This window comes from Polyodon spathula, chromosome 1, assembly GCF_017654505.1.
Source record: "Polyodon spathula isolate WHYD16114869_AA chromosome 1, ASM1765450v1, whole genome shotgun sequence".
Classification (NCBI taxonomy): Eukaryota; Metazoa; Chordata; class Actinopteri; order Acipenseriformes; family Polyodontidae; genus Polyodon; species Polyodon spathula.
This window is the reverse complement of record NC_054534.1, coordinates 2,303,308-2,315,626: the sequence shown is the minus strand read 5'-3', so window position 1 is coordinate 2,315,626 and position 12,319 is coordinate 2,303,308. Positions and strand designations below refer to the sequence as shown.

At 38.2% G+C, this 12,319-nt stretch overlaps 1 protein-coding gene across 1 annotated transcript in view; it reads left to right on the top strand.

Annotated features, from left to right (window-relative positions):
* The first annotated feature begins 4,828 nt into the window (after nt 1-4,828).
* Nucleotides 4,829-12,319, top strand: part of LOC121303648 (protein FAM219A-like) — a 35,304-nt gene continuing 27,813 nt past the window's right edge. The window contains exon 1 of the mRNA XM_041234460.1: nt 4,829-4,948. Within this exon, the coding sequence (XP_041090394.1) occupies nt 4,829-4,948 (120 nt within the window). The remainder of the gene's footprint in view (nt 4,949-12,319) is intronic.

The window sequence follows — 12,319 nt, the reverse complement described above, 5'->3', positions numbered from 1 at the left end:
GAATACCGACTTTCTGTACTGAAGTGTCAATGAAGCAGTTCATCAATAGGTAAGATGACAATCTTTGAGCAACAATGTTGAAGAAAATCTTGCCTTCCATGTTTAACAGGGAAATAGGGCAAAATTGACAGATCCTCGTAGAATTTTTTTCTTTGGGTATAAAGACTCCATCTGCTTGGTGCCATGCTCTTGGTACAACCTGTTTTTCCCATGCCACTTTCATCAATTTCCACAGGATTCGTAGAACTCCAGGGGCACTCTTGTGCACTCTGTATGGATCTCCATGAGGCCCTGGAGATGATGATGCCCTTGACTTTTTCACAGCTTGCTTGACTTCTTTCCACTTGGGTGCACAGTCCTCCATTTGGTATTCTGGTGGATTGATAGGTGGGATGTCTGAATGAATCAACATAGGCTCCTGCCTTTTTTGAATCTGAGTTCAGCCTTAGTGGTGTTTAGTGTGCCATTATTCTCCCTGATGAATAACTTCTTTGCAGATTTGAATGGGTCTTTATAAAAGTTAGTTCTTGCACGCTTCTTCTTTTTGTAACGTTTCCGTAGGCACATAGCTCTGCACAATTTTGCAAGCTTATTTTTTATGACCCTTTGTTACAGATTGAGTGTCTCCTCCTGACTTTGTTCTGCTCTCCCCCATTGCTTCCTCAACTGCCTCCTTTCTCTGACTAAGCGTTCAATCTCCTGCTATCGTCTAGATTTTACATGAGTAGTTTGTACTTTCTCCTTTCTTACTCCAAACCTCACACTTCCATATGCATAGATGGTATCCCCAAATTTACCCAGCTTCTTTTTGACTGTTCCACCTAACTTTTCCAACGCAAAACAGAGATCTGTGTTTACTGTGTCCCACACTGTTTTCTGAGAAGCTCTTGGCCATTCAACAGACACAAGGTTGGAGTTAAAGTTCTTTTCTCTCTTACGCTGGTTCATCTAACCGGGTTCATAAGGATCATTAGGTTCATCACTAGATGGGTTTATGCAAGTCCTCCTCTCATCTGTGACAGGGGTGCTGATATCCTGCAAACTGTGGTTTGCTTCCTGTCACTGGATTTCATTTGACTGACTTCGTAAAAAGTACTGCTCAATGCAAGGCCCCTGTCCATCAAGCATTTTATTCTCCCTTGATGATATGCGTGCGTGTGTGTGTGTACTGTCTGTAAATCCCAGTTTAGAATGCTCTCTGATAATGCTGCGCTTTTAAAATCATGGAATACGGTAATGAAAACCGAAACCTGAGATACTGAAATGTTGCACCTCATAATAAAAGGTATCTCTATTGGCCTGGGGCTTTAGTGAAATGCATTTTGATTGGAGAGTCATCCCTGATGTTTATCCTATGAATATTTCACTACAGTTAATATTTTGTTAATTTATTTTTGGGTTTACATTTTGGACGATTTAGTATGATTTTTTGGTAAGCTTGTACTTGTGATCGCCAAATCTCCCAACAGAAAACAAAAAACTAAAACTCACTCTTTAGTTTAACTTTCTGTCTGTCAAACTTTACTTTGGTTATAAAACCATCCCTGATTGGTTGTTGAAGCCTATGGAGGTGTCAGTCATTTGGTAAGCAACCAATGATTGATTAGAAGACATAAAGTGGGTGTCTAAATTCACCATTACATCATCGTTCATATATGCGTCACTTTAGAAATTATTAATGTGTTTACTAATGAACAGCTGTCTGTCTGCCCTGGAGTCTGTCCAAAGTGTTTGCATGTTTTGACAGATTAAAATAAATTGTCAAGATAAAAATAAACCATGCTGCATTATTAGTGTGTGTGTGTGTGTGTTGTTTGTTTCTGTTACTATTGATTTTCATCAGTGCACACCAGTTGAGCATTGTAGAATGCTCAGAATCTGCATTCAGTAGCAGTTCTTGCCTGTAAGCAAAAACACAGAGTAAAGGGACATCTGTTAGTCTTTGGCACCCTTGTTGTTATCAGTCAGAGTGGAGGGGATTGGGACAGCTTCCCTTATTAAACCCAGCAACTCCTCTGTGTTTTTCCCTGTCCTGTAACCCTGCTTGGAGAAACAACTGCAGGCCCCTTTTAACTGAATCTTGGAGAGGGACCTGCATCAATGTTCTAAATGACTGAGTTCGTAATTCATGATGTTTACATAGAAACACAATGAAAATAAGTATTTGGCTGCTATTAAAGGTGTTTTTAGAACTAAATGTACCAAAGCAGCAGCATGCAGTTTTTTTGTCCTGGGAAGGTTTTAGAAAGTTAAATCTTGTAGGGGAGTGTGATAGTGCAAGGAGGCAGGAAGCACACAATACAGATCAGAGTGGAGACTGTGATAGCGCAAGGAGGCAGGAAGCACACAATACAGATCAGAGTGGAGAGTGTGATAGCGCAAGGAGGCAGGAAGCACACAATACAGATCAGAGTGGAGAGTGTGATAGCGCAAGGAGGCAGGAAACACACAATACAGATCAGAGTGGAGAGAGTGATAGCGCAGGGAGGCAGGAAGCACACAATACAGATCAGAGTGGAGAGTGTGATAGCGCAGGGGGGCAGGAAGCACACAATACAGATCAGAGTGGAGAGTGTGATAGCACAGGGAGGCAGGAAACACACAATACAGAACATAGTGGAGAGAGTGATAGTGCAGGGAGGCAGGAAGCACAAAATACAGATCAGAGAGGAGTGTGATAGCGCAGGGAGGCAGGAAGCACACAGTACAGATCAGAGTGGAGAGTGTGATAGCGCAGGGAGGCAGGAAGCACACAATACAGGAGATCAGAGTGGTGAGTGTGATGGTGCAAGGAGGACAAAAACAAACAAACAGCACAGTGGCCAAAAATAAAAGGGTTAACACAAGACCTGCACAAAAAAATTAGTCACCTTTAGGCTGGGCATTAGCCTTCACTGAACTCTCCTCTTCAAACAAAAGATTTTGGCTTCCTTTATACCATGTGGCTGGGACTTGATTGATGATCAAGGATTCAATCCAGACCCAGCCACATTCCCCACGTGGATCTGGCAGGGATGGGATTAACCCCACCCCTGCCAAATTTAAATACAAATTTACAGACAATATATACACACATACACACACAATTTACATGAGCAGGGCCTGTCACAAGCATCTTTAGGTATTTTTATGAAAGGCACTAGTTTTATTTTGTTCTGTTAAATACATTGACTCTTCCACCGTACCTCACAGATTTAACACCAGTAAGCATGTGACATCTATTTTGAATGTTCGTGGTTTATTTTATGAAGTATGTGTCTGCTGCTCGGTAGTGGCCTTTGCAGTCAGTTCAGTCAATGGCAACAGAAGTGCAGTAACGCCACTGTTTAGATCATTGGAACAGACTCCTCTCTTTTAAAACCGAGTTATGACTACTGAATGTTTTTCTGTAAAGAATAAAAATGCACAGACATTCTAGTTTTCTAGGTCATTTTGTTCAGAATCGCTCTTGTTTAACAGTCAGTCGTTTCCACTGTCATTGTATTTCTTTCTCACCTTGCTATTTTTATGATGTTTTATGGTGACAAGAAGAAATACATTTGGAGCCACGTTACCCTTTTAATTTTATTGGTTTGTTTTTGGTTTTCTTGGTTGGATTTTGTTGCATTGTGTGTTTTTTTGTTTTTGTGCTTTTTTTTGTTTGTTTTTGTGGTCGTTTGTTGTGTGTTTTGGTGTTGTTGGTTGAGTGTTTGGTTGGGTGTTTGTGGGTTGTGTTTTGTTTTTTTTTGTTGTGTTTGTCTTAGTACGTATTGGCGTGTAGCGCGGGGCTGCGTTGTGTATGTGTGGTTATAAGGATAAGTAGTGTCCAAGTGGTAGTGTAGATTATGGTAGTTCTTGATAGTGTGTTTTGGCATGGTAGAATATGGAGGTCGTAATTGTTTGTAGGTGGAGTAATATGGGGACGGGGTGGGCGTTTATGTGTTGTTTTTTTTTTGTTTTTTTTTTTTTTTGTTTTGTGGTTGTTTGGTTTGAGAGTGTCGGTCCTAGGATGCTGGGGTGGGGCCTTGCTTTGGGCGTGGCTTATGGGGAATGGGGTGGAGGTGTTTGGGTGTTTGGTTGGGTGGTTTTGTGTGGGTGGTGGTGTGTTAGGGGTTTTTTTGTGAGTAACGGTTTTGTTGGGGTTTTTAATTTGTAGAACAGCATTTTTATTTGTCTTTTTTGGTTTTTTAATTGGGGGTGGTTTTGTATGGTGTTTTGTTTCGGGTTGTTGTTGTGTGGTTGGTTTGGGTGTGTTGAACAAGGGGGTAAGTGGTTTGGTGAGATGTGTTGGTCAAGCATGTTGTTATGGATAATGAGGCTAGCGCTGTGGTGTGAGGGTGGTGAATTTTGGTGTTTGTTTTGGGGTTTGGGATTTGGTTTGGTGGAATTTTTGTAGACAGGGTGGTGTTTTGGGTTCTTAATCTGTGTAGCTGCCCGTTTGCGCTTTATGTATGTTTTGGGGGGGGGGATTCGTTGGTGGTGTGTGTTGGATTTGTTTGTGGTTTTGGTGGTAACCCTGGGTTTTTTTTTCTTTGTGTTTGTCTGGTTTTTTTTGTGGTTGTGTTTGTTTGGGTGTTGTTGTTTGTTTTTTGGTGTTTTTTTTTTTTAATCTTTGTTTTTTTTGTTTTTTTTTCTTTTTGTTTTTTTTTCTTTTTTTGAAGACAGTTGAAAAGAGCACGCCCGCCCCGGATGCCATCTAATGCTCACAAATGCCTGATCTGACATCAGTGGTTCAACAATCTGGAATTGCTGGAAAAAAAGAGGTCTGGTCATAGCACCCATGAAGGAAACAATTGTTATTATGCCACCAAGAGAACTTGTTGCCCACGAATTTGAAGACTGGATAGACATGGATGACAATGCTTTTGTGATGCATCCCATCTCTGATGAAAACATTGTGACTGAGATCAGGGATCAATTTGAAGTGAACCCCAAAAACGGTGCAGAGGTGGACTCTGGTGATGACGAGGCAATTATCCCGTCCTTGACCCAAATGAAGGATGCAATGAAAACATTGAGGAATGGCCTACTGTACAGGGGCTTCAATGATTTTAACCTAGAAAAGGAGGTTAACAGAGTTGTGGATCATGCAATAATCCAGGGAACACTGGACAAGTTTGTAATTAAACGGTGACTGCGCCATTGCATTGTGCAGTTGTTTTTTTTTTTTGTTTGTTCTCCATTTGTGAATTTTTTTTTTTAATAAAGTGAATACACAGTCTTTGAATACATACCAAGTACATCAGTGTTATTGTGTGATAATGCATGTAGAGGGAGGGGAATTGATTGCGTAGCGGCACCCCGGGATTGGGGTGGGTGGGGGGGGATTGTAAAGGTTGCAGGGGGTGGGGGGATGTAAAGGTTGCATCTCCTCTTAGTGAAAAAACGCTGTGAGACCGTTTGCATCATAACTGAAAAAAAGCAAGCCACAGATGCTTAAATGCAGCTGTAGTCTTGACAAAAAAAATACTGTACCGTAATGTCATTTTAATTCAAAGGCCATTACACTTAACACTGCAGGGCAGTTAAACTAGGCACCCTCATGAGAACGATCGCTTCTCAAGTCTACTGTAGTAAAATAGGATTCTGCAGCCCTGGATAAACATAATTGTGACGATGTAACAAGTTTATTACCCATGAGGACTTGTTTTCATGTATTGTCCTCAGTGATTCAGCACCATAGACATTTGTATACGTTATTTAAACTGCTGAGCGTGGAGGTGCTTTTTCTAATTGTAATGTGATGTGGTTGAGGTCAGTGTAAATGATCAGACTGCAGTCTTGATTTACATATACTGTGACTACTTTACTTATTTGGACTGTACATTACTGTAACAAACAGATCTCTTACTCGCTTTCTTTCTTTCTTTCTTTCTTTCTTTCTTTCTTTCTTCTTTCCTTTCTTTCTTCAGTCCTCTGCCTTCCACTTACTCCTCTAGTACTCCATCACAAAGTTATCGCTAGACCTTTTTATAAAGGTGCCATTAATTATATTAATTTTAACAAGCAGTTAACCAATTGACCAATTATTACAGTTTAAAGGGAGGATATAAACAACGCTTCGATTTTCATATTGACAAATAAATAAACACGCAAATAAATACAGGAAAAATAAAATTACTATCTTTGGCTAATGCGTCAGAACAAAGACTGAGAAATGTGCTTTTGGTTTACAAAAACAATAGCAAACAGCTGTCATCCATATGTGCCAATCTGCAAGATTACAGTTCTATTACCATAATTTTCACCTATACCATACACTGTTATTCAGAACAAAAGCATTAGATTTTTTTCAGTCACAGTCCCCTGGCATTTATAAAAAGTTCCCAAGATATAGCCTTCACTCAGTAAGAAAGTCACTCACAGAATTGCATTATATATACTCCTTGTTACAAATGTGAATGCAAAGTCTCTTAAATTGAGTTCCATGATATAGTTTTCATTTGCTTAGCATACATTGTTTACTGCAGGAAGTAGGTCAAAGGGAATCCTCGACTAAGGGAACCAAATAACCATTTATTGTGTGTTCCAGTTTTGATGCCCGTTACACATTTTGTTTCTACTGTTATTAATATGCAAATTAATGTTGCTGACTCCAAAACCATGCTTGTATAACTTATTTTTCTCTGTCAAAACTTGGCTGTAGCTGAGTTATTAAAAACTTGGTAAAAGCCCCTCAATACTTCTTGAATCCTAAGTGGTAAAGTGGTAAACATGTGCAGGTGTCAATGCATTACAACATATTAAATGGGATCAGTGTACACCTCTGCTAATCTGTTTAATAGTTTTACTTGCTACCATACAAACTTCAACTTCACCCTCCACATATTAAAAGACTAAAATATTTAAAATTATTCTTATTGTGTTTGAATACTCTGGGGAGAACTGTTTATAGTTACTATGACACTCACATTCTGGATAAGAGACAATAAACATGTCCTGCAGTATGAGAAATACATGCTATAGTTCTTTAATTAAAAATTAAGCATAAATAAAATTAATCAAAATCCACACAGGATCAAATCATGACAGAAACATAATCTGAATCAAGCATTTGGGACTACTGACTTTATTTGGCAAGCTTCTGTAAATAAAGTGTTTTTACTTGTCAGCTGGATGTTTTTAGGCAGACCTGTTGAATGTTTAAGGAATGGGCATTTTTAAAATAAGCCAAAACTTCAGTTTTTTGGGAACTGACTGTGTAAAATAAACTAAACAATTTGTTCAACAATGTCACTTTTTTGGCTCACTGCATGCCATAGTGAAAAGAAGTTCAATGAGGAAAGTGAACAGCCAACAATGTAGATCACAGAACAAACTATGGAAGAATGCTGTAAACTGACACTATAAGAGCTTGTGGCAGAGTGGTTGCAATGCGCATGTGTGGTGACATCACGGGCCAGGAAGCAATACGGACACAAAGGCAAATGCGGGCTTAAATTGCCGTAGCAGTGTATTTATTAACCCTTAGTGGTCCATTTATTCAGCTCTTGTCAGACACATCAGGTCCAATTTATTTTCACACACGCTGTTTATTTTACAACCACTGTTTAAATATATATCATATTATTAATCAGTATATTATATATATATATATATATATCTATATATATTATATATATAGTATTTTTCAGAGAAAACTACAGGTGTTAAAAGGATTGATCCCAAAAGGACACTCAGTTAATGTATCTACAGCCAAGCCCCACCCCTGTGGTTCGGGTGTATTTTAACATATTTCTGATAAATCTGATCAAAGCCTATCAGCTGAGTCTTCGTTTTCTTTTGATCACTCAACTCCTCAATAAACTGCAATCCATGTCCAATCATTATTTTATTACTATAACATCTCAAAAAATCTCTGCAAATGTCCAGAATATTCTTTGAGCGCTGGATGCAGAAGCAGCTATACTCCTTTGTTTATTTCCGTGTTATCTATGCTGTGCATGGGGCTATCCTATGCGGGAAAAAGCCGAAGTAAGGAAGGATTCGGTTTTTTTTTTGCTTTTTTCGGTCTCACTCGCGGTAACTTCAACGCTTGTCGAACAAAGTCCTCGTGGGCAAGTAATTTACAGTTCCACGGGTCAGAGTGGTGTGGACAATGGTTTTCATCACTACTTTCTGATCTGAAGAAGGCGATTTCATGTCACTTGCAACTGATGAATCCTGTGACAAAACCGACGTTGCCCAGCTTTCTGTTTTTATGCACGTTTTTGTTAGCAAATTTTTTCGAGAGGAGCTGTTATGTTTGATTCCTTTGCATGGGCACACTACTGGTGAAGTAGTTTTTGAAGAACTAACCATTTTTTTTTTAAAAGAATAATTTGGATCTTCACAAAATTAACTTGGTGATCATGTCCGTCCATTGTATAATTCACCAGTCTGTGCTCTGTGCAAAACTTTGTGGAGCACTGCAGGAAACCATGAATACAGTTATGCGACTCTTTAATTTCATTCGGGAGAACTGTAGTCTTCAGCATCGACTCTTCTGGACCCTTCTGGAGGATATCTCAACGACACACAAGACCTGCTACTGCACAATGATGTACTTTGGATTACTAAGGGTAAAGTACTGTAAAGAGTGCGTGCACTGCAGGATGAGATCTGTATCTTTTTAGGTACCTAAAAAAGCCAAAAGACGAGTGCCTCTTTTGAATTTGTAAATGGCAGCTTGGTGATGTGACATCACTTCCCATCTAAACCAGCAAGGCTGAAACCACACTTTTGCTGAACTTAGCAAACTGACTATTTTTGAAACAGACTTGAGTGGAAGGATGCTCCATTTCCCTTATCTTTGTCAGTACTGTGAGAAGAGTAATTCAACCATTCTTGCGGACCTCTGTGCATTCATGACATGGTTGATAGAAAACTTTTAATTCTCCAGCAAGCTCCTTTTATTTCTCCACCAACCAAGTTCTGTATCTGCAAACAGACAATGAACTGCTGAAGCAAAGACGCTGCTTCCTTCATTGGACGAGGGATCTCTCCCACTTGAGGTGGTGGAAATTTTGTAAATTCTAGTCTGGCCCGCTACTTCATGTCATTCTTTAGAACCGGCCCACGGTGAAAAATTAACTGAGGCCCCCTGGTCTAAAACCTTAGTCTACAATTGTCTTGATTTGGCATATAGTGATACTTGTAAAACTGCAGAACAGTCGACAGTGATGCCTATTGTTTAATGACTAATTGTTGGACCTTAGTTTGAAAAATTACATTCTTAACAAATTAACTGAGAAAAGCTTTTAGGAGGGCAAGCATGGAAAACAAGTCATTTAGTGTTCAAAAAGTTACCAGGGTGGGTAAATTTGGGTTAATGTTGCAGACAAAAGTTATCACAATCGGAGTCGGTAAAATTGCAAGAGCAAGTCAAAATATAGAAACAATCAAACAAAAAAGAAACAAGCTAATTTCTTTAACTAATTAAAAAATACATACTGCTTATTTTAGTAATACATCAACTCCATGGACCATGGACAGTGAGCAGCTACAGCATAGGAATAAAGTATAATAGAAAGCTCAGCAGTACCATGAGAGCAAGTGCATTAAATGAATAATTAAAATGACTGGGTTTATATCATATTACAACATGTGCAGGCATAGTTTATTAACTGAAAGGTCTCTCTTTGTATTAGTGCAACACTATTGAGACATACCTGTGCTGGCCCTGTGACCACAGAGTGAATAAACTAAACCAAACTGAACTGAACTAAACAAAACATTTATATATAGTTTAGCCATGAAGATATCATTTATTAACGACACTCTTTTTTGTTGTTATCTTTTATTTTCTGTATCTTTAAACTGTTTAAAAGGTACACATACATATACATAAAAGCAATACACATTTAAAAACAATTGCCTAATTATTAAAGTACATCATAGAGGGTAAAAGGTATGGGAATGTAATGCTTTAATCATGTACAGCAGAAATGTTTTAATTTTACTTAACTGGATCTACTTGTCTCCGAGGATGGTTCAGTATAATTATTTGTTTCTGGTATTACTAATGGCTCTGAAGTTTATTTTGTGACAAATGTACTGTCAACTTGTGTTTCCTGAAGTGATCTTTCGTTAGCATGTGCGTTAGTAGGCGATAGCTTTTACTTGTAATGTATTAAATTGTTTTAGACAGAGGATACAATCCTATGATTTAATGAGCACAGGTTTTAACCTGAGTCATACCCACTTTCACTAACAAATGCCCAGAGGTTGAAAGCCTTACAGAGATCTTAAAAAAAAATCTTTAAATTATACTCTTCACACGTAGCACAAAAATAATGTCAGCTATTGCAGTATAATATCCATTCATATACGCCTTTTCAAAGCAGCACAAAGGAATCTGTGAGAGTACAACTTACAAACCTGTTTCAATACAACAGATCTTTTATCATGGGAAGGTAATAAAAACAACAAAGCTTAATATGTAAGTCTATGGAATAATATTATATATGTATATATATATATATTTATATAATATATATTTTATGATAGATATAATATCTATATATATCAATGTCTTATCTTTGAGATTGGCACATCAGTAGAACTGAATCTATCGTAAACTTCCTGTGCTTTGCATTGGACTTCATTAATAATATATATATGTAAATATGTGGAAAATTTAAATAAAAAAATTTAAGTGGGGGCGCATTATTAATATTATTTTCATTCAGCCATCTGATACCAAATGCAGTGTATTAAAAGACTGTGTATCTGTTTTGCTTCCTTTGAGTTTCCCGATCTACATTCTTGAGTAAGTCCTCAGTATTTCAAATTAATTTGGATTTGAGCCCGGGGTCTGTGCCCCCAACTCCTCTATATTCTTCTTCCAGGTTTCCATTTTACTATCTCGTCATTGATCAGCCATTGTATTTGAATAGAAAATTACACCAGCACTTTCCGATATTGATTAGTCATTTTCGCATTTCACATCAGGATTTGAGACTTCATTGTGCCATACTCTGAACCACTCGTCGAGTTTTTGAGGTGTGTTTCAAAACTGGCGGTAAATATGATGGCTCTGTGACGGTATAGGCAATTCACATGGACCAAAATGATGCATCGGTGCCGGTTCTGAGCCGTCATAACTCTTCTGTATGAAATGAGTATAAGCTACACTGAGAGTTGTCTTGGTGCTGACAATTCAGACTTGCAGTCTGGTTACAGGAGATAAGGAAGTGGACTTTTGTCACCGTAAGATGCTGATTATTCAATTTGGTCTACCCCCCTCCAGGCATTCCACACTTGTGGTTTTTGTTATTTTTTGTGTTTATCTATAATTGTGCCGATTAAATCTGACAAGTTACAGTACGATGAATGGTTTGATAATGTTCTTTTTAATCCCTTTGGAAGGTATGAAGGTACCGCTTTTTTACTTCGTGCTTCTCTGGTCCTCAGGGAAGTATGGCACGAGTTATTGTGCGAGTGCTAGTAATGCAAAATTATGTTCACAGTAATGGTGGGTTAGGCGGGGCAACAGTTTGATTAAAGGGAAAGTTCACTCCATGGCTTTTTATTTTTATCTGACCGCTTTATTTGCAAGACTGTATGTTGGTGTGTTTGTGCCACTGTCTTTTCATATGAACTTTAAAATGTGTGATCGACGACTCTTTATATGGGAAATTGTTTTAAACCCCTGTCTTTTTAAGGAATTTCAGATTTCACTTTCAGATTCCGATTTAAATTAAAATACATGCAAGTACCATATTCCTTCAAATTTAAGACGCCCTTGAATTTAAGATGCAGCCCAAATTTACCACCCTCAATTTAAGGAAAAAATAAAACATAAAATAAATATGCATTTACAAAAATACAGCCTCAATTCTGCTCATGGAGGCAATTGCAGCCGTCTGCTTTCACACAGAGCATTACAGTTATGTGCTTCTTTTCATTTCCAGTTGTGATTACTCACACGTTTTTCTACCAATTTGTGAACTGTGGTATTGCATAGCATGTAAAAAAATATGGGGGTCTAATTAGCATTTCCAGTCTGTCCAAGCTGGTACTGCTGATTGTTAGATATGCTGAAATTGTAAAAGCTTCTCTTTGAATTTCTCAGGAAGATAATGACGCTTCTTTGAAAATAGCTGCCTTTATGTCATGGATGATTTGAGATCGGGCAGTAACGTTTTGATTTGTCTTTTCTCGGCAGTCAGTCATTTTGCTGCTTGAGTATTCAGTCAGTGACATCTCTGTTTGTCTTTTTCTTGGCAGTCAGTCGTGTTCTGCTTGTCTACTCGGGTAGTCACGTCTTTTATTGATGATTTTAATACATGCATACATTTAAGACGCAAGTTATTTTTGAGAAGCAAAAAACGGTTCAAAAAGTGTGTCTGAAATTTGA